Source organism: Apus apus, chromosome 3, assembly GCF_020740795.1.
Source record: "Apus apus isolate bApuApu2 chromosome 3, bApuApu2.pri.cur, whole genome shotgun sequence".
Lineage (NCBI taxonomy): Eukaryota > Metazoa > Chordata > Aves > Apodiformes > Apodidae > Apus > Apus apus.
In genome coordinates this window covers 83,388,136-83,409,911 of record NC_067284.1, presented here as the reverse complement: position 1 = coordinate 83,409,911, position 21,776 = coordinate 83,388,136, and the positions used below count along the sequence as shown (strand labels likewise).

At 35.5% G+C, this 21,776-nt stretch overlaps 1 protein-coding gene across 2 annotated transcripts in view; it reads left to right on the top strand.

Annotated features, from left to right (window-relative positions):
* Positions 1 to 21,776, top strand: part of FMN2 (formin 2) — a 148,799-nt gene that overhangs the window by 104,635 nt on the left and 22,388 nt on the right. For both annotated transcript variants that reach the window (XM_051615773.1, XM_051615772.1), the window contains one exon: positions 11,431 to 11,482. In XM_051615773.1, coding sequence (XP_051471733.1) covers positions 11,431 to 11,482 — 52 coding nt within the window. The remainder of the gene's footprint in view (positions 1 to 11,430; positions 11,483 to 21,776) is intronic.

Here is a 21,776-nt window from a genome sequence, read left to right as displayed (position 1 = left end):
ATAATGTTGTATGGGTGACAAAAAAAGAAACCCATAATGTCAGTGCAAATATTGTCACATTTTAATGAAAATAATTGTAAGTGTGTATTGTGAACACAGTGGACTGTGACTCAACTATTTCTACATTCCTTTAAAACTCTATACCAAGTTTTGCAGAATTCTGTCCCAATGTAAGAAAGACAAAGGTTAACATATAGGAAAAAAAAATCCCTGGTTAAGTTCCAAAAATAAAGTAATTTAAAATACCTTTCATTATGAAATCCTTTGTTTTTACTTCATGGGATTGAATTCAGACTTGAAAGAGGCCATGTTTAAAGCAGGATTTCTCTTTCCTGTTCAGTGTTTGACAGGCTTTTGATCTAGATATTTTTTCTAAGGGCTTTTGTTGTTTATGTAGACATAATCGATGAGTCTTTTCAGCTAGACTGCACACATGATCATTTAGAAAAACAGAGGGACAATTCTTGGCACCTTATGGACATTTGTGTTTATATAACATATGCTCTGGGCAAAGAAAAATCAAGCTTTAAGTTTTTATCTTTTCAAGTTCCAGTTTCTCTAAAGTCAGAAAAAGTTTTAACTTAGAATTCAGATGAAAAGCATTTTTCATAGGGTTGAATAATTTGGCATGTTTATATGATGCCTTTTCAGAGTAGATAACTTGTGTGCGTAATGGGGACCCAAAAGTTCAAAAACGCTAGTTATTTACAGCATATTCACTTCTACTTGTTGTTAGCAGCTAAAATGGAAAATGGTTTTCCCATAGACAAGAAAACTTGGACATCAAATTGAATACTGTTGGCAAGAGGTTAGAAAGGCACTGCTTTGTAAGAATAGTTACTGTCTGGCACAGTTACATAACTTTGAATCAAGTTCCTGTAACTAGTCTAGCTGATTGCTACTATCGATATATTAATTTATTTTTTTGAATGAAACACTTTTATTAGCTACATCAGAGACAAAAATGTTGAATATTACTACCTTACTTGTATATAGTATTTAATTTGAAAGACAAAGTAGTGAAAAGAGGCAAGAATATGTTTAGAGTAATAACTTTTTAGATGAAAATGCTAGTGGTATGTATGATGTGGGTGTTCTGCATTTGCCTTGCCAGCCTAATCAGTAGGCTAAATATTCAGCATAGCCATTAAAATATGCAAAGTAGTTAAAAGATTCCAGTCCGTTTTCTGAGGGACTTCAGGGTGATTCTTAAAATGTTCATTTGGCTTAATAGACTATCAAATGACCTGTTCTATCCTGTCTACACTGGCTCAGTGGGTATCTGCAAGCATCCTTTATCTTATACTTGTGATTCTGAGGGTCTGTGTGCCTCAAAACCTCCAAATCAATCCTCTCTGCTCTCCCATGTTTTCTGTCCTGTTTTTGGGACAACATGCTGCAAAACATCGATCACATCCTATATAATGTGGTTCTTTAGTTTTCACAAATGCTAAATAGTTTTTTTCCTGAAACTGACTATAGCCACACAGTTTAAAAAGGGAAAAGGAAACAAACAACCAAGCAAAAACCCCAAAACCAGATATGCCAAAAAAGGAGATCAGAGGAAAAAAATCAGAAAATTCAATACTATTGTTTTATTTGTTACATATTTCTAACCATTTATTTCAGTCTTTCCAATATTTGAGTAATATAATATGTGTGAAATTTAGTAGAACAATGGTCCTTTCCGGTGAAAAGTAATTCAGACCAAACTGTTGGAATTTAAAATGTACTATTTATGTCTCCCCAATATAGAGTATATATTCACTGAATTTTTCTGTCCATGCGTTACTCTCCACAAGTTATCCTGGCTTGAATAAGAGATTGCAAAGGAAAGCACTATTTGAGAACCTTGTCTCCTTTGTTGTGCATGTAATTGAGGATAGAGAGGGACACAAAAAACTCATGTCCACCAGTTCAGAAAGCTTAAAAAATCAATTATTTTCCAGGGGGGAAATGTGTCTGACAATGGGACAGTGGGGAAATACTGAGGACACTAATAATAATGCAATTTATAGAGGAGTTTCATTAGCATTAGTAATCCTTCAACCTTGTCCCCACTTGATAGGATAGCCAGCTCATGTTGTAAGAATTGCGTGTACATGAGCCACAGATGAGTCTCAAATCCCAGGTTTTAACTGTGACTAACTTTGCAGTGAAAAGCAGTCTTAGGGTGTTTGCTTTTGGGACTCCAGCTAGGCTGTGCATTTTTGTCAGTCTGATGGGGCAGGAAACTTATGATAGGAGGCAGCAGCCACCCCTCCCTTGAAAAAGTAAATCTGGTTTAGGAACTGGGAAGTGGCAATATATCGGAACCACAGATTTTCCACTGAGATTCTAATAAAATGTGCAGATGTCACAGACTTCAAAGCTGAGTAAGTCATCCAATGTCATATTCAGAAGTCAAATCAATATAATTAGTTTTGGACTTTAGAAAAAGCATTATGCTGTGGGAAATCTGAGCACTAGAATGCAGTTTGTATAGGTAGTAAAAACATAATTTCCTGATATTTAGCTAGTTCATCTAAAAATATTGGGAATAATTCCAGTACGATTGTAAGTTTGAGAGTACAACTATTCAGCCTTTGATTTCTTCTAGTCTTATTTTACAAAATTCTGCATTTGTGCTCATTAACGAATACCAGCCCCAGGTTTCATTCTGCTGGACCCAAGAATACTGACTTCTCTCCAGACCCAAATTCTACCCACATCATCACGATCTTGCAAAGTAAAGATGTTGAAATTGTCCTCTTGGGTGAATTGTCTGTAACCATCTCTTTTTTGCCAGGAAGAGCATTCAGGAATCCAGTTTCCAAAACGGTTAGTAAGTGAATGTATAAATCACAAAGTGTGCTGTATTTATCACTGTAGCTGAAACCAGATAGTTGGCTGTGACTAGTTCTTTTAGGTCAAGCAGCAAAAGGCTGTGGATCATCAAATGATGGATTGTGAATGAGACTAAAGCATCAGATTGAATCTTGGATGGCTGGGTGCAGTTCCTGGCTCCAGAAGTACTGTAGATGATTGTGAAATGAATGCTGCTAGGGTAATCTTAATCTTTGGCATTTTCTAACACAGAATGATTGATTTTGCAGATTCCATTTTCTTTAAATGTTGCTTTTATAATTTGATTAATACAAGGGGGAACATAGCACTATTTCATAATTTTTCTAAAAATAGTTTGAGTAAATTCAACTAAAAGATTATTAGGAACATATACAAATAAATGGTTTTGGTTTTATTTTTTTAAAAGATGCACAGAACATTAAGAGTTTGGGTATTGGTAGATTTATGTAGAGACATGCACTTTAAATATTACTACTATTAAAACATACCCATTAACACTAAAAGCTTTTTTTTTTTAGAGTTTTTGGAGGGATATGAAAACTGAGCAACATAAACCCACTAGAATGAAAGATGCAGGAATTCACACTTAAACAATTTATTACCATGAATGTTTACATTTTTATGTTAGTATTCTTTTTGTTGGATTGTTTTTAAAACCAGTTCTTTGAGTGCTGAAAGTATTTTTTTCATCTGACACTGACATCTTAATGCTAATAAATAGTTCAATGTCAGTATTGTATAAACTTGTCCCTACCTCAGATGTCAGCACCTCCATTGGTGTACATTATTACATAATAATCCTAATTCGGACAGTGTTGAATTTGCAGGACTAAATAGGCTTCACTGCATTCGCCTCACCTTGCTTCAAAGTCCATGAAAGGCCAAACCTTTAGACTCAGACTAGCAGCTGTTTGCGCCTTTGGCACAGGACCTTATTTAATCATTTTTGCAGGCATCAGTACAGTAATTGCAGACAATATTATAAGGAGTGGTCACTGAATTCACATAACTTTTTTTGAAGTGGTGGATCTGGGTCCACTTCTCCCTTCTCCCATTCAGCTGACTGCAGATGTCATCTTTCAAAGGGTGGCAAATAACCATACTGTTGCTTGCGATAGATAAAAAGAGGACACAAATACGGAGAGAGTTCACATCTTGAAACACAGCATGTATGAGGGCTAGATTAGACTTGCATTGAGGTATTTTTCTCGTTATTATTAATTGTTGTTTATTTGAAAAGACAGCCTCCTTTTATAGAGTCTGTTGTTTTTAAGTTCAATTTTTAGCTTTCAGTGAAGATGAACTTCCAGTGTCATGTATTCACTGAGAGTTTAGCTTGGGTTCCCTAGATCTTGGTCATAATCTATGGAGCTAGTACACAATTTGAGTTGTTCCTATTACATGAGTGTAAAGTCCTTGTAGGTGTTGAAAAAACGGAAACAACGTAATTACGGAATGTCCAGCATAGTAAATGCTCTATCTCCAGTTATCTTCAAGAAACTGGGGTGTGAATGAAGTATTTAAATGTTATTTTTCATGAATTTATGAAAATCTTAGAAAATTGAGGAGAGGGAGCGGGCATTCTTCATGCTTACAACCCTCTTTGAAATTGTCAAGAAAATACAGAAGGGTATAAGACTCTTGCTAGGATTCCCAGAAGAAATCCTGCTTGCTTCTCTTGCAAAGCTTCCTTAGCATGAATGTACCGAATAATAAACCATCCAAATGTACTTGGATCTTTGTGCAGTGTAAACAGAAATTCTCAAAACTATAGCAACATATTTCTAATGACTCATTGAAAAGGTATTGTATCTGTCAAAAAAAAACACCAAAACCCAACTGGCTCCACTTGAAAGTTACTGGAAAGCATGTTCATAACTAATTATAAACAAATACTAGTTAGCACTTTAAATAAAAGGAGAGGAAAAAAAGTGAAAAGATTTAGGACATAGACAAGCAGATGAAAGGATTTTAGTTGCCTTCCATCTGAGATTACTCAGATGCATTCCTGTATTCAATTACCTGAGAAGATGTGATATTCCCTTAAGAGAGATCAGGAGATCAGAAGGGATGGCAGCTTCGTGCATCTTCTTACTCATAGCCCTTTGAAACTGGTTCAGCAGAAAAAGCTTAAATTGCAACAGGGTTTGAGGCCAGACAGTGACTACAGACGGTAATCGCTGGGTCAAGATCATACCACAAACCAACAAAAAAGCCTTCTGGTGGAACAAAAGCTTTGAGAGGGTGTTTGAATGCTGCTTGAGTAAACCTACAAAGTGTACCTGGAATAATTTCTGAATTGTCACCAAAGGGTCAACTTGCTTTGTGACTGTGCTTATCTAGCACATTTGTGCATAAAGGACGCTGATAATTCTTATTGACTCTTAGCTCTGAGTCTGTTTTTCTCATTAAATTCCTAGTATTATTTTAAATTTAAGCTTAAGTTTTAATACTTTTTCTTTATTTTACAAAGCCACTGTCATGAGCTCCTGTCGTAATTTAAAAACGAATGATCATCTAACTTTTCTTTACAGTCTTACCCCAAACCCACTTCATTTTTGATAGTTTCCATCTAAAATGGCTACGTAGTACTTCCCAGTGCCACTCCTGTCCCCAGTCATGCCAGTCTTATTAAATAAAACATGGAAAGATAATAAACAAGAACAAAACCCAAATATTGAGGCAAAGCATATCTAAAAGTCTAAAGAGGAGAAGAAAGGTTTTCTCAAGAGCCTTCTACTGATCCTGAGGTCTTTGTTATTCTGCTTTGGTATTTCAAGGTATTTCAAAACACAGCTCTGAATGGTATGCCGATTGCCAAATAAAATAGCTGTATTATTTTGGTATTTTCTGGGGGCATTTAAAAGTACATGTACTACCAAGGAGACTGGAGGAATTCTCTTAGGTTCTGGCAGAGGTCTTATAAACTTGAACCTTAAACATTAATAATACCAGTTTAACAACATGCCCTTGTTTGCGGTGGTTGTTTATCCAGTATTTTCTCTGTCTTCACTTTATTTCTGTCCTAGTCACACACATGAGAGACCTAGAAAATGTATGCTTATGACCTCTGTCAGGTACCTCAGGTCCTCACATCTTAGTGAAGCTGGGACAGCAGTGACAAACGAACGTGATGTTCCATACACTTTTTAAGAAAGCCTATCCCTCAAGGTCTTTTTTTAGTTTTGTTGGGATTTTTTTGAGTTTGTGGCTCTGCCAGAGGAGATCTTTGGTATATTTTCAAAGTCCTACCTACTATTCATTCAGAACCGCTGTGGAAAAAAATATGACCTCCTTAAAGATCCTGGTAAATCTGCAGCAAGAGTTTGTTGAAGTGTTAGAAATAGTTAATTATTTTTCAGTAAAAAGGATTTCTAAAAAATCCACTGCTTTTCAGTAATACATCTATAGCATGGGGCAGAATAGTCCCAATTAAAAAGTTGTTCTAAGTCTTTGACCTCCCAGTTAGTCTTAGGTCAAAATATTTCTTAAGATTTTTAAATCCCCTGAAAGCAATGATAAAGAGTGAAATGTTGCACTTTCTAACAAAAAAATTACAATGACTGATAATAGAGATAACAAACGTTATATGCAATATCTATCTATACTGAAAATAGTCTGTACATACAGAAAATATATTAATGTAAATCACTTTTTAAAAATCAGATTTAATGTAGAAGTTATAGTATAGAAATAATATCATAATATAGAAAGTTTATTGGAATGAAATTGAGAAAATACTTGGCAATATTCTTAGTTCACAGAGTGGCTTGACTCCTGCAGAGATTCTAGCATAATATGTCTAAAAAGTCACTTGGCATTGAGGTCAGAGGAGACAATTTATGGTCAAAAAATGGCTTTTATGTTCTTACCTTTGAGGTCTTCTTCATTTAATTTAATCTTATAGGCTTCTATAAGAAAAAAAACCCACAACTATTTGCAGAGAAGTAAATTATACTATTCTAGACAATAAATGCCTGTGTATTCTTCTCACATGTAATTTTGTGAGAGGCTTCATATTTTCATATATGGGTAGGTCACTTTAGTGTGGCTGTTCAGATATATGCCTTTGCAGAAGTTTATATGTAACCTTTGCAGGACTCTTATCTGAAAGAATTGGAAGAGCAAACACATAGAACAATGGCATGCATAATTCTGGAAAGTGTGTATAAGCTGATAACGACAAAGCTTTTTTTGAATTAAGTTAATTAGACTTCATTTGTGAGGTCTTGTTGGAAAGCTAATTTCTAATTGCATGAAACAAAGTTTTATGCCCCAATTATAAAATGATATATAAATGATATATAATTATAAAATGAGATAGAATATATGATGTGAGTAAATTTTGGAGAAATATATATACCCTGTAGTTAAAATAATTGATTGAAGAGTCTTGGATATAGTACAGTCCTTATGCTTGGAAAGGAATGACGTAGGGAGGAAGGAATGTACTTGAATTTTGACCAAATACACAAAGTATTTAGGAGGTGTAGACCTTGCTCTAAAGGGAGACCATCTTTAAATAATAATATGAGACATCTTAATGGAAAAAGCAGGCAAACAGTGGAACATCATCCAAGAAGAAGGCATTAAAAATGCTTTCAAAAGAAAAAGTGAAAAGAGAACTAATTCAGCACATGTTGTCAATAGTAGATAAGGCACCTTTCTCCATGAGAGGTCACTTTCACTCTAAAATGTTCTTTTTAGAAATATATATATATGGCCATGTTTTTCAATATGTCCTGAGGTTATTTTTCAACTATAACCTTTTAAGTAGATTTTACAGAAGGGATATGCCTTCAGAACTTTGAGAGCTGCATATAAAGGCCTACACTAAATTGCACGTATGCAGGCAGAGATACAAGACTAAATTTTACCTCTGCTTACTGCCACATTGCATGAAATATAGGGGCTACTATTTCCTGGTGTGATATAGTCTTTAAAAGATTGGTAACAGTGTTTGGGGAGGTGTTTTAGTAAGTGTCAAGGATCAAGAATATTACTCTTAGCAGGGGGCTGGAGAAAATATTTAGTCAATAAACTACAGAATATTTTCATTGGGAAAGATAACTGACCCAAAAGTAGGAACTCCTACTTCTGTCAGAAAAGCCTTCAAGCAGTTACTGCTTTGGTAAACTGTCAGATTCTCAATATATATGAAAAATGTGTGGCTCCTGGATCACTACAAGATTTCTTTTAATGTTTTTTAGAGAAAATCAGTAAGACTTTCTGAAGTAACCTTGCTTCTTGAGGACAGAGAGAGAGAGAGAAAATTTTAGTGTCAGAATGGAGCACTCAGCTGTGCTCAGCTACCATGGTAGGTCTAGAAATGACCAATTTTCTTGTATCAGCTATTGTCATGGTAGGATCACTGTGGAACGGATATGGTTTTTCTCCTTTTTACTTCACCTGTTTGAGTTCTCTTTTGTAAAAGGAAATAAACTTTTCTCCCAAGACTGTTCCCCTGAGATAGACACCTTTCAGCCAGTGCTTAGCACTTAATTGATAAAGGTTGCCAAGAAGGAAGAATGCTAAACTTGGTGCCTTTTAAGCACTCTCTTTACAGTTGTGATGAACTTCTTTGGAGGAAAAAGTGACAGTAGAGATACATCATATTGAATGAAATGTTGAAGTCTAATGGACTCTGGGACACTTCAACTGAGTCTGTCATAACTCTGAATTTTTTTCCTCTCAAACAAGAAAAAATACTTGAAAGCAGTTTCCTAATGTGGCAATAAGTACAAAATACAGCTTTCAGATGTTTACTGTGTGGAAGTGCAAAAGCAGTCTGAGTATTTTCTTTGCACAGGGATAAATCCCTCAGTGGACATTGGACATTTCATGTTTTCTTCTCTCACTGATGGCATCTGTCACCTTGTGGAAGCAGAATTGTTTTCATACTGTCCTTTAACTTTTTATGTCTTAAAAAAATGAGAAAGCACATGGCTGCAAGTCAGATCTACTTTTGAATGCAAAAGGTTTAGAAGTGTCATAATGTATTTGGAACAGATTACAAGGGAATTCTGTTTTAGAGAAAAGACTCTGTTTTAATGGCAAGAGGTGATGTGGTGCAGGATGAAATATTTCTCTGTAGGTATAGTAGCTGCCTTATGGATATGTACTTACTACTTTTTTTAAAAAAATACCATTACATACACTTGCAACATTCAGGAATTCTCAAGATTCTTGTCATTGTGTAGTACCCGTTCTCTATGGAATTATTAAAAGTACAGATACCTGAAGGTTTTTTTTTGTTTGTGTTTTTTTTTTCCTTTGGTTGTTTTTTTGGTTTTTTTCTTCTTCCCTGGATGATAGTAACTTTCCTTTATATTTGAAACAAAACTTGCTCCAGAATGGTGATGTTCTGACATGCTTTGACAAGCCTAGTATAATATGTTGTGTTTCAACTTTTTTAGAAAGTGAATTGTGGAATATTTGATCTGTTGTTGTTAGATAAATAATGGTTTGTAAGCATATGCAGAACAGTTGAAATAAGGAAGTAAAAAGCCCAAACTAGACAGCTCAGATGCTGGCATATCACATAAATCCTGAAAATTATAAAGAGTTACACCCTATGAATATTATGTATGTACTAAAAGACTATCTGAGGTTGGAACATGCTAGCTTCTGTTTCCAAGCATTATTTAACAGAGAGGAGTCCAAATTACATTTTTCAGTAATAGAATTCTTTATTTTAAAAGTTATATCTGTGGATACTTGGTGAAAGTGTTAATGCAGAGTGAAATATTTGGTCTCCATTCATCCAGGAAGCTTGTGTGCAGCTCCATCTCATGCACCATATGGGTTTACAAGTCATACCTTGGCTTTAAAGAAGTATGAAAAGAGGAAAAAAAAAATAATTCTGTCAAAGCTGCCAGGTTTTACCTGGTTTCATATCCAAAGCAAGGCAAGGCTTTCAAGAAGAAACAGAAGTCAGCCCAGATTCACTCAACACTGGGCCCAGGTTCACTCAGAAGGGTTGTGAACCCTCACAAACCTTTTGAAGAATCTGGGCCGAGTTTCAATTCAGTATTGAAACCTGTAATCAGGCAGGCTTCACGTGCTCTTGAATTTCCTTTAGAAAATTTACCCAGCTCTCCCTCAAATTTTTTGTGGTTTGCTGGGATTTTTTTCACTTTCAGCAAAACAATGATAGAATCTCCAAGTAGTGGTTAATATATACAGTGTTTGCTGCTACAAATGTTCAGGCACCGCTCACCCAACTCAACAGACTACATTGCTTCTAATAAAAAGCATTTGCAGCATCAGACATAGCTCTGATCCTTGTTCGGACGGGGGAAATAATAGGGGAACTCCATTTGTGTATCTTTGCTACAGATTTTACATGTCTGTTTTAGTGTAAGTCTATGATTGTAAAGTGCTGTTGATTGAAACATTGTAACAGAAAGTAGTGGTTAACTTTGTTCCCTAATAATTGCATTGCCTTTCTTATTTTTGCCAAATTTAAAATCAGGATTTCCTTTTCCAGAGTAGAAAAATAATTTTAATGAAGTATTATTGTAGAACTATGTTGGGAAAGTGAAATGAAAAGTAGATTAAAGTTTTATTCTTCTTTTCTAGGTTTCTGTATTAATTCTGTACCACTGGCATTTGTTTCTAGGGAAGTTCAGAGCCTCTGAATATTCCAAACCTTACTGAATCTTTGGAATCCTAAAACTCTCCTTGTAAATTAGCAGATCAGCAGACTGAAAAGGGAAATAAAAGTCCAAATTGAAAAGCTTGTGGCTAAAGTGTACAGATTTTAAGTGGGATCTCAGTTTTGCTATCTGACACAGAAGTATATAAGTATAAATCTCACCTAAGCATACATGCACAGAGCAGTTTGTACTATCCCTTTTCTAACTACTATTGATTAAGTTAAAATACACATTATTGTACATGTTATGTATCAAAATACCCAAGTTCAGTGAAATGGGTATAAAATAAAATACAAGAGACCATAAGGAAAATAGTTTTTTTCACCAATGGGTGGCAATGAAAGTTTCATATTTTTTGTCTCCTTCACATGATCACCAAATGGTAATCTCCTTCATATAAAACCAGTCATTTTTTCCGTATTGGTCTCTTATGGCTCTAGTACCTGACTAACTGATGTGTGTGCAGGGAGAGAGAAGAGAGTTTTATTTGTAACCATCAAGCAACATTTAGAAAAACTCTAAGGCTGGATCCTTCCTGCTCTTCAGTCAGCTTTTGCTACTTTTGGTGGACCAGTTCCCATCTTTGCTAAGTTCTCAGAATCATTCTGTAAGATCTGTTTTTAAATCTCTTTCATGACCTGATTGTTGTTTATATTGATGCAAGACTCTTTTTAAAAATTTTCAAAACTTGCTCTATGTTTTTTTTGGTGGGTTTTGTGTTTTTATTCTTAATAGGGATGTCAAAATTCAAGTAGTTTTCCATGTGGAGGTGTTTTTTGGGTCATTTAGTGTTCAGAGTTGATGTACTTGAATATATCCTCAAGTGGTTTCTATACATTTTATACATAAGATATTTACAATGAACATTATTCTGAAGCAACATCTTTATCTTTCACCTTATAGCTAATTCTTTGTATTTTTGCAGCTAAAATAGACCAAGAAAATGAAGAGAAGTCACTGACAGAAGCACATAAAAGGTAAGAATGGTGCAGTAAAACTTTCTTTGAAAGTGAAAAATTTATTTGAAAAATATCTTTTGGTAGAAATTGTTGTATCGATAGCCAGCTTTATTGTATTTTTTAATAGAAATGCACAGAAAACTAAGTTTTATTTATTGTAAATTTTAATTTTACAATTAGGAAAAAAGTTAGAAGGAATATGGACATGCAGCTTACCTTTAGGTAAGCCTCACCTCGAGTACTGTGTGCAGTTCTGGGCCCCTCACTTCAAGAAGGATATTGAGATGCTGGAGCAGGTCCAGAGGAGAGCAAAAAGGCTGGTGAAAGGACTAGAGAGAACATCTTACAGGGATAGGCTGAGGGAGCTGGAGTTATTTGGCCTGGAGAAGAGGAGACTCAGGGGGAACCTTATCACTCTTTTCAACTACCTGAGAGGAGGTTTGCAGTCAGTTGGGGACTGTGCTCTTCTCCCAGGCAACTAGCAACAAAACAAGAGGGCATGGCCTGAAGCTGCTCCAGGGGAGGTTTAGGTTGGATATTAGGAAGTACTTCCTCATGGAGAAGGTGATTAGACATTGGAATGGACTTCCCAGGGAAGCGGTGGAGGCAACATCTCTGGATGTGTTCGAGGGAAGGCTGGATGTGGCACAGAGTGCCATGGTCTAGCCGATGTGGTGGTGTTAGGTCATAGGCTGGACTTGATGATCTTAGAGGTCTTTTCCAGCCATGGTGATTCTGTGATTTAGTTAAATATTGCATGACTCCTATCTTTCAGAAAATGCAGGTTCCTTAGGTAAAAGTAAATTCAGAATATATAATTTGAAGTGAGAGAAAACTGTGCATACTTCACCAGAATCATAGGGATTTGACAGACACATGGTATTTCCCAGAAATCTATTATTCATTGGGTATCATTTCCTGTGCTTATAAAATGCCTACTTTAACATAAATAATTGAAATATGTTTTTTAATATATTAATGATACATGTAATTAAATGTGACTTCCTTTGTAGATCTTCAAGTAGTTTTTTTGTGGTAAAAAGCAAAATACCTCAGTTAATTTTATTACAGATGTGTGCAGTTGAGAGTTTTCAGAATTCAAACTTCACTGCATTGCACAACTTGTGGTTTCTCCTGATTTTTTGGCAGTGTTCTCCAGAAGCAGTGTTTAAACAGGACAGATTTTTCGCTGTCCCGGAGAAAGACCAAAATATGACACACACCATTTATAGCTCAGATTCAGTGAAACTGACAGTCTGCATTTGTTTTCCTTATACTAAAAATAGCATATTTTTGTAGTATCTACAACTGTCACTGAATATATGCTAATTAATATATTCATGATGTATTCCCAGAGCTGGGATATATCTCAAAAAGATTCCAGTAAAATATACCGCTATAAAAAGTTCTACATCTTATGATGGTTTGTTAGCCATTCTACAGCCCCAATGGCTAAATTTGCTATGTTCTCTAATGCCACGGTGCAGTTGACATCTTTCCTGGTACAACATCACAATTTCTCTCTATTCCCTTGGGCTTATGTACTAAAGACAATACCTGAAAAGGAAGTCAAGGGGAGGGTGGATGTTCCTCTGCTGCAAGAAGCTCCCTCCTTACTTGTAAGGAGATGGTAGGTCCTTGAGTGGTATATCGGTGATTTGGTATCGTAATGAAAAAAAAAAATGGATAAAAGGGGGGTTTTGCTTTGGCTTAGTATCATACCTCTTGCTCAAGTATATGAAAGACATTCCTGACATTTCTTATGTTTGTTTAATTACCAAGTTACATAGTTCTTATCCTTAAAAGTCTCCTTCACAATAAAACTTTGAGAGAAGAAACTGCTGTTAGCAGAAGAGATTTTTCTCATCCCTGATTTGCTCTTTTAAGGAAAATGTTACTGCTGTGGAAAATGGATTAGACTACATGTCCAAAGCTGACAGTTATCTAAGAACAAGAGGGATCTGCAGTCTGTTTAGAAATCTTGTGACTTGTCACTGTCTTTTGGTGTCTAATTCACTCTCCATTCTTATTTTTTTCCACTCACTGCACTCGAATCATATAAAAAAAATTCCTAAAAAATTCCTGTTGGTATATCTAGTATCCACAGTATAGGGAAAGCAAACTGTTCCCTAGATTCTTATTCAGCTTTATCTGTTCCTTCTGACTTGTCCTAATAGTTTCTTACTCTGTGTTGAGTGCAGCAGCTCCTTTTACATAGGAATTTGTCAAAGAAGAAAATTTAGCTTAGTTGTTCCTCTTTACAGTCAATATCTAGCAAGGATAACACCACATGCAAACACTTTTTTGGAACACATGAGGAACTATGCTAGGACAAGATTAGGGCAAAGTTATTTTTTACTGTTATCTAGGCTACATTTCTCTTTTTTCCTTCCATCTTCCTACTGAAATTCTTCATCAGTTTAGTGCTATTTGTTAAAACTTTGAAGACATTCATACTATAGTTCTGGTATTATGTGTTTTTATTTCACTAAGATATTTAATTTGGCATAGAAATAAAATGCATGGGATCTTTTTTGATGGGGAGTGGATGAAAAAGATGAGAGCTTAAAAAGCTAAATAAAAGATTAGTTTCATTTGGCTAATCATAGGTAGAACAGCAACACATAAGATGACTAGGCAAGCAAGTAGTGCAAGGAAAAGTGATGGATTAGATGGAACAAAATTCATGTGATTGGATTTTCCTTTTTGACTTGGATAACTTCAGCCTGTGTTCAGTTCCATTCAAGTATACTCCATCGTAGCATTTCTTTAACTTTCAGTAAAAACTACAAAGCTTTTTTTTTTTTTTTTTTTTTTTTAGTTTGGGCACAAAGTATTAAAGCTGATACCTGCATAAAAATACGAAAGTCTAAAAGAAACAGCAAAACCAATAAAAATGTTTCTAAAATGAATAATGATTTGGGCAAAATGTAGCAATGTGTATTTTAGAAAAGCTCAGTTGTGCAATAGATGAGCTGAAATGGAAAGTTAATCTTCCACACAAAATAAAGACAAAGAAAATGGAATGTCTGCTCTAGGGACTCCATGCAGCATATAGCTGTTCATTTGTCACAAGTGAGAAAATGTTTAATCGGTCTCAAAATGATGTATTCTCTCTTTATTTATCATGTTTAGTGACTTTAAGAGTGTCAGTATGTAAAGTGTTTATCCAAGGAATGGATTTCTGGCACATGGATAAAATGAAAAGTGAAATGTTTAGCTCGCAATAGGCGTGTGTTCCAAGATCTCTCTGAGTAAGTATCCTGAGATGAGAAGAAAGCACACAGGTCTGTGTTTATCTAGCTTACGCAGGCAGACAAGGAAGGCTCCAGCCTGGTATTAACACTGAAGTGACATGGAATGTCTTTACCAAACCCCAAACAATTACATCATTCCCTTAACAATATTGATAAAGTGTAATGAAAAAGAACCTGGCACTTTCCAATTAGATCCTCATTGCTAAATACTTGAGAAACTGTGAAATACTTCACAAGTTAAAATAAAAACCACTGTTTTGGGGGGAGTGGAAAAAAGTAAAAGTGGAGAGGGAGAGAAGGGGGAGAAAAGATGCTTCTATATTTTGAGACCACAATTTGGTTGTTGTTGGGTTTTTTTGTTTCTTAATTTTCTGTTATGTCCTCTCTCCCAAGATGCATAGCTATATGCTCAATTCACACAGCTGCAAATTATATTTAAACAGCTTTATAAAAAATATGTAATATTTTTCAAAACTGGGAGAGACAGCACACTTTCCACCAAGCAGCAATACATTCTGTTTTCTGTATTTTCATTTACTTAGCTCTAAATACCTCTAATCTTTCAAGATGTAGTTTTCTTTAATCAGAAAGAAAAAAATAGAAGTGCTTTATTTTCCAGGTATGCTGAATACAATTTTGGAATGAGAGTGAGTTTGATCATGGTACCCACAGCAAGTAGGAACCAAGATTGCATCAGTTACTCTCATAAGTAATATGATAGCTGATGTCTTGTTTACATGCTAGGATAAAAGGCAGTAGCAACAGCACCAATATAATCTTGCTTACTAATAATCAGAAATGAGCTAGTTACTCTTCTTTCTGCACTTCGTTCCTGAAGAATCAATAGCTAAACAACCTGACTGGAATTACCAGAGGCAGCATTCAGTGAAGCTGAAGGCCCTAATTCTCTGCCTTGCTACCTCTATTCAGCTGAATAGATATTAAGTAATAGCATGTAGTTTTATTTCTTTCTTATACGTCACCCAGTATTGAGTTCTGATCACCTTGGAAGGCTTCCAGATTGAGTTCTTTTTTTAGTTTTGTTTTTTTTTTCTTTTTTGATAGGACAAGGGGTAATGGGTGTAAATTGGAGCATAGGAGGTTCAAGGTGAATATCTGAAAAAATTTTTTTACTGTAAGAGTGACAGAGCACTGGAACAGGCTGCCCAGGGAGGTTGTGGAGTCTCCTTCACTGGAGACATTCAAAACCCACCTGGATGCGTTCCTATGTGATGTACTCTAGGTGACCCTGCTCTGGCAGGGGGGGTTGGACTAGATGATCTTTCGAGGTCCCTTCCAACCCCTAGGATTCTATGATTCTATGATTCTATGATTCTATGATAGAAGAAAATTAATTCAGACTGAAAAATTGCTCCCTCTTCCACTGAAATATTTAAGATGATCTTTCTCTTTTTCTTCCCCTCTACCTGCAGTGATTTGTCTCTTTTTGGAATAACACCATGGAAATCATTCACAAATTGTACTGGAGGTGTTTATATTAGACCTGAGACACAGTCAGATGATCTTCAGTTCTTCCTGCTGTCTCACAGTAAAATTGGATTCTAAATTCCATGCAGTAGCACTATACATGGCTCAGTTTGTTTACTTGTACTTTACTCATGTAAGAGGCAATGTGTGCTGGGAATCTCTGAAGAACACTACAGATACTTTTATTTCTAGTATTTCAGAGAGTATAACCCTGCTTGAAAGGGTAACATAGGTTGTTATCACTAAGACATAACAGTCCTGTATAATGGTGGCTTGGTTTGGGGTGAAAAGCTTCATACTTCTGACCTGCTGTGATGCCTGATGAGGGCTGTACAGAGAAATGCTGTGCACTGTCATGGCTTTGTGTACATCACCAATTTTAACCAATCTGAGAATTCAATTTGTTCTTTAATAGATCTCTGCTTTAGGAAAATATATATTTGTTTCATAAAAAGTCAAACAGAGGACTTTCTGCTATCTGACATGAGTATCAACTGTGGAATTAAGGATGTGCGTGGTGGGGTATGAAACACTCATCTTCCCATGTCAGGTTATTTTTACTTGGTTTGTTTTATAATTTTCTCCCATTACTTGCACATTCCAGTGATTTTTAGCTTTTAAGTGCTTCCTGAGTGCAGCCTCCCAGGCACCTCTTCTGTTTTCAGGACTTTTAATACTCCATTTAGCAATGTGTTGTTGCTTTCTTTGCTGTAGCAACAAATGACATTAATTTTGAACAGAAATGTTTACCTTTAATGCCTTGAAAAAAGCGCTCCTGACACAACGCTCACAGGCTTCCATTGGCTTCACTGAACATGAAACTTGGGTAGGAACAAAGCTTTACACCTGCTTATGAGCTGACAAGTTGATGACACTTGGAGAAATAGCAGACAGTATGGTACAATGGCACTGCTGAAAAGCAACACCTAGAAATGTAGCACCTAAGTCTGGTAATCCTTTAAAACAGTAAATGTTCCTCCCGCCACACAATGGTTTAGATTGTTTCCAAAAGTGAACTGTAAAGTTAAAGTGAAAATTGAGTTAATGATTGAAATAAAGTGGTGAAAAGCTCAGAATGGAGAGAAGTATGTAGTTTGAAAAAAAAAAACAAAAAAAACCAAAACAGCTCAACACTTTTAACTGAAAGGCAAGAGTATGCTGTTGGACTCTGTCTTTCACTACTGTTTGGCCATTCATCCTTTGTGGGTTCCTTTACTGTTAGGTCTCTTTTCTTGCTGTGTGGCTCCCAGCATGCAGACTTGAATTGCTGATGGTAATACATTGCAGACTGTAGGTATACATTAGCTGCATCAGCAAAATCTAAATACTTGGTGAGCAAAGGAAAAGTGTATAGAAGCAGCTTACAGACTGTTAAACAGATTGGATCATTCTAGTCTAGTATCGTGTCTCTGACAGAATATCGGGTCCTGTAAATATGCAGTAATGGAAACTTAGCCAGCAGTTTAGTTATGTCAGAAAGTCTCTTCTAAAATACATGTAATTGATCTTTCCCTGAAAGATGAAGTCTTTGTCCTTTTCTGAAAATATTTGCCAAATGACTGCAAATCCTTAACTATTTGCATGAGTGGTTTTAGTCTGTAAGAGCATTATCTTTTCTTTTAAAGATGTTGAACTGCTTGCTTTGCAATTTCTGTGACTTAAATGTGGATAACACTTCTGCTTTTACTTTGTTATGTTGATTTGCCACTACAGTTGTTGCTTGCTTATTTGCTGTATTTTAAGATTTACTTTAAGGATTATTATATTATATTGCAGTTATCATGTATATGTAAATAGAAAAGCAGAATGTCAGGGATGTGCTTTAATTAGGTCAGAATTGCATTAATTCATCTGGGAAATATCCATTTGTACAATGTAGGTCATTCCTTCCATAATAATTGCCAGTTGATGGAAGGCTGCCATCAGCCTGTTTTCTCAACTGCTGCCTGAAAGATGCTTCTACCTTAATTGGTCTATCAAGGCAGTAAAAGTTCCTTCTCTACACCAAAAGAAACAACTAGTGCAATGGTCACCCCAGACCAGAAACACCCTGAAGCCTTCATGTAATCCTTGGAAAGGATGGGAACAGCTCCTCCAGACACGAGAGGGTGTTCTTAGGCCAAAAGAGTATGGTTTAGCTTTGCTGGGATGTGTGAATATTGAGTATTTGCATATCCAGAATGATACAGTTATGGATTACAGTCTTTCCATCAGTTCTAATGGCTGCTACCTTTTCATTTAAACTTGATACTTATATAAAATGCTACCCATTTTTCTCTACTCATCTAAACAAAGATACTGTCACTGCTGTATTTGGATAAATCAGGAATTCAATCATAAGTGTCTAAGGTTTTAAAAATATAAATATAGACTTTTTCAAGCCGATACTTTTTCAACCCAAATTTTGAAGTCTTTCAATTTGTTTTCATGGGATTTTGTTGTAATTGACTCTAAGAATATGAAGACCCCTGTGAAAAATTCTGTCTTTGTCATAGGCTGCATTTCTTCCATTCATAGTTGTGCTGGCTTTTGATGATATTAGGGAGTCTTATGTTCATTTATGTTAAAGAGAGAGCTCTTGTACATTGAATTAAGAACACTCTTCAGAGCAACCCTGAAGGGTTAAGATGAAACTGCATCACAAAACATTTAAAATACTAGAATGTTCTGAAACATCCAAGTACTTCAGAGTATTTTTATTCTATAGCTTTCAAAGAATAGAAACCGAGACCTAAGTTTGACTTAAGCACCAAAATAGAAAGATGAAAGTACTTTCACTCAGATCTGTAGATTATGCACATGTGTAAAATTTAATCTATGATGGATTATATTCTTAGCATGTGGGTTAATATTATAGGTACATGAAATCTGGTAAAGCATTTGTGTGGCTTCTGCCTAGAAATCTATATAATCTGCTCCAGGTTTAAGGCAAATGGCTTCTTATTTTGTTAGGTAACTGACCTTCACCCTGTATGAATTTCAATTATAAAAGTGAGCCATATCACAAAAGCAGACAGATGACATCAATAAATTGAAAAAACATAATCAAACTTTTAACACAATATTTAGTACGCAACGATTACACTACCTCCATATTAAGGCAGTGGAATAGGTTGCCCAGGGAGGTTTTGGATGGCCTCCTGGAGGTGTTCAAGGCCAGGCTGAATGAGGCTTTGTGCAGACTGGTCTAGTGTGAGGTGTTTCTGCTCATAGCAGGGAAGTTGGATCCTGACAATCTTTAAAGTGCCTTCCATATGTAATTATAACTTCTTTAACAATGATTGCTCAGAAGGCCTCCACTGCACTAGACAGTGAAGATAAGGTGTATTAATAGAAACATCTGGAGACAAATTTGGTCTTTAACATGAGGTATTTAGCTGATTCTTATAGCACTGAGATTAGCAGTTTGTGTGTCAGATCAATGCTGTTGAAATTCATTGCACCACTGTATTCTGTGTCTATGGACACATTATTTCTTGAAGCAGGCCAAGGGTTATTTTATGTGTTTGAAGCTAATATTTGTTTGTCTTTGTAAGAGAGAAAAATCATTTTCTCTTGGATGTACTACTTGGCCTGACTTTCCAGTGCACATGATTACCTGACTTTGTTTTATATGTATTTGTATTGTTTATGCCCAGTTTATCATGTGTCTACATAACAACTTAGCTGGCATACATGGGCATGATATCCATGCTAATATAAAAATTAAAAGCATTCATCTCTGAGAAAGAGAACATAAACATTCATGCAAGGTATGCACATGATGGTGTGCTGCAGCTAACACCAGTGCATCCAGGGAACTGTAAATATCTCAAGCCAAGTTTTTGAGGGTAAGTTTGAACCCGTTTAAAACTGTAATTTTAAAATAACAGGAGAAAGCACATGCAAATTAAAAATGCATTAAAAGAATAATGCTAAAAATGGTTGCTTTTTTCTCTTAGTGACCTGGTAGAATAGAATTTTCAGAGACAAAAAAGAACCCAAGGTTAGCTCTGTTTCTAATGTGTTATCTCAATATTTCAATCTGTATAATATTCTTGAACAGAGGCATAACATCAAAATATGCATAAATAATTTGGATTCGCACAAACCCCAATTACTGGGTGAGCTGTTACTGATGAATACTTTGTATGTGATATAGTGAAGGTAGGAAAAATACCTCTAACCTTTAGTTCCTGACCTTTGGTTTCCAAATGGCTGGAGGCTGACTCAGTCTGTGCAGAGTGGCTTTTTAGACACTGTACTTTTTTGTCATCAGAAAAGTTCTGTTTGTCAAGATCACTTCATCCTGCTTGTGACATAATTTAGCACCTAATTGTATGCCAGTTAGCATAAAAGATGGCATTTATACGTTAGTGGAGCATTTGCGTATATCAAATCAATGCAAAAAAACCTCAGACCAAACTCAAACATATAGAGGAAGCAGTTTTTAGCCTAGTGTTTTATAGAGGAATGAGAATAAAAATAGGAAGAAAAATAAAAGCAGAGAAGGAAGTCCTTGAAGAATACTTTTAAGATGTAGTGTTTACTGTGATCCCTGATAATCTAATGTTTCCAGAAGATATAAACAACAAAAAGTGATTTGGCAAATTTCTTCGTTGTGCCCAGCTGATCTACCTTAATCTGGACCCAATAAAATTAATGTCTAAAATAAACAGATAGTGAAAATCTCAGTGCTCAAATTCACCTTCCAGCAAAACTGTAATTTAAATTAGTTATGGCCATATTATATTGCTACTTTTCTGCCCCTATTACAAGGGACTTCTTTTCTGAAAGACTAAAACAGTATCCACCCATTTACTGATGTAAATATAAGGGCCTGCAATAATGGTTAGAACTGAGCTTGCAATGGCAATCTGATGTGTGAAGGTTTTATTCATTGCTAATTCCCTGAGTTTATTCCTTGCACTTAAAATATTTAAGTGCAAGGCTATAGTCTTAATGCCTATTGAATTTAACAATCTGTGTCACAGTATATGCTTTGCTTCAGTTACTGGGTCTGCTGCCTTCAGAATATGGCACAAATAAGGCAGAGTGGCCTGTAAAAAAATAATTTCCTATTCTTCACATTGTTTGTTTTTTTCTTGCATGTTTGCTGTGGGGAAAAATGGTACCGCAAAGGTAGAAGGATGTTTTAGTTGTTGTTGGAGCTGTCTAGTTGGAGCAATAAAACACTTCTCTATTTAAAATTAATTTATAGGAGGCAAGGGACGAGAGATGAGGGAGATGACTTAGGGTTCAAAATATTGCAAATGTTTGGCAGGTTTTTTTTTAGAGGAAAACTCTCTTGAGACCTTTATTTTCTAAGGAACAATATTACAAAATCCATAGTTGCACAACATAAATTGGCAAGTGAAAGAAGCGATTAATTGTTATGACAGATGACAAGCTGGCATATTATCTCAATGTTCTTTTCAATATAAGAAAGATACTTTTTTTTCCTTAAAAAAAAAGAGGGGGGGGGGGAAGAGGAGGGAGGATCTCAAGATATTTCATACCAGCATTTAAGTACTAGATATTTCAAATTAACCTAAGTTTGTTTTTGTATTTTTCTCACTTCTAATTAT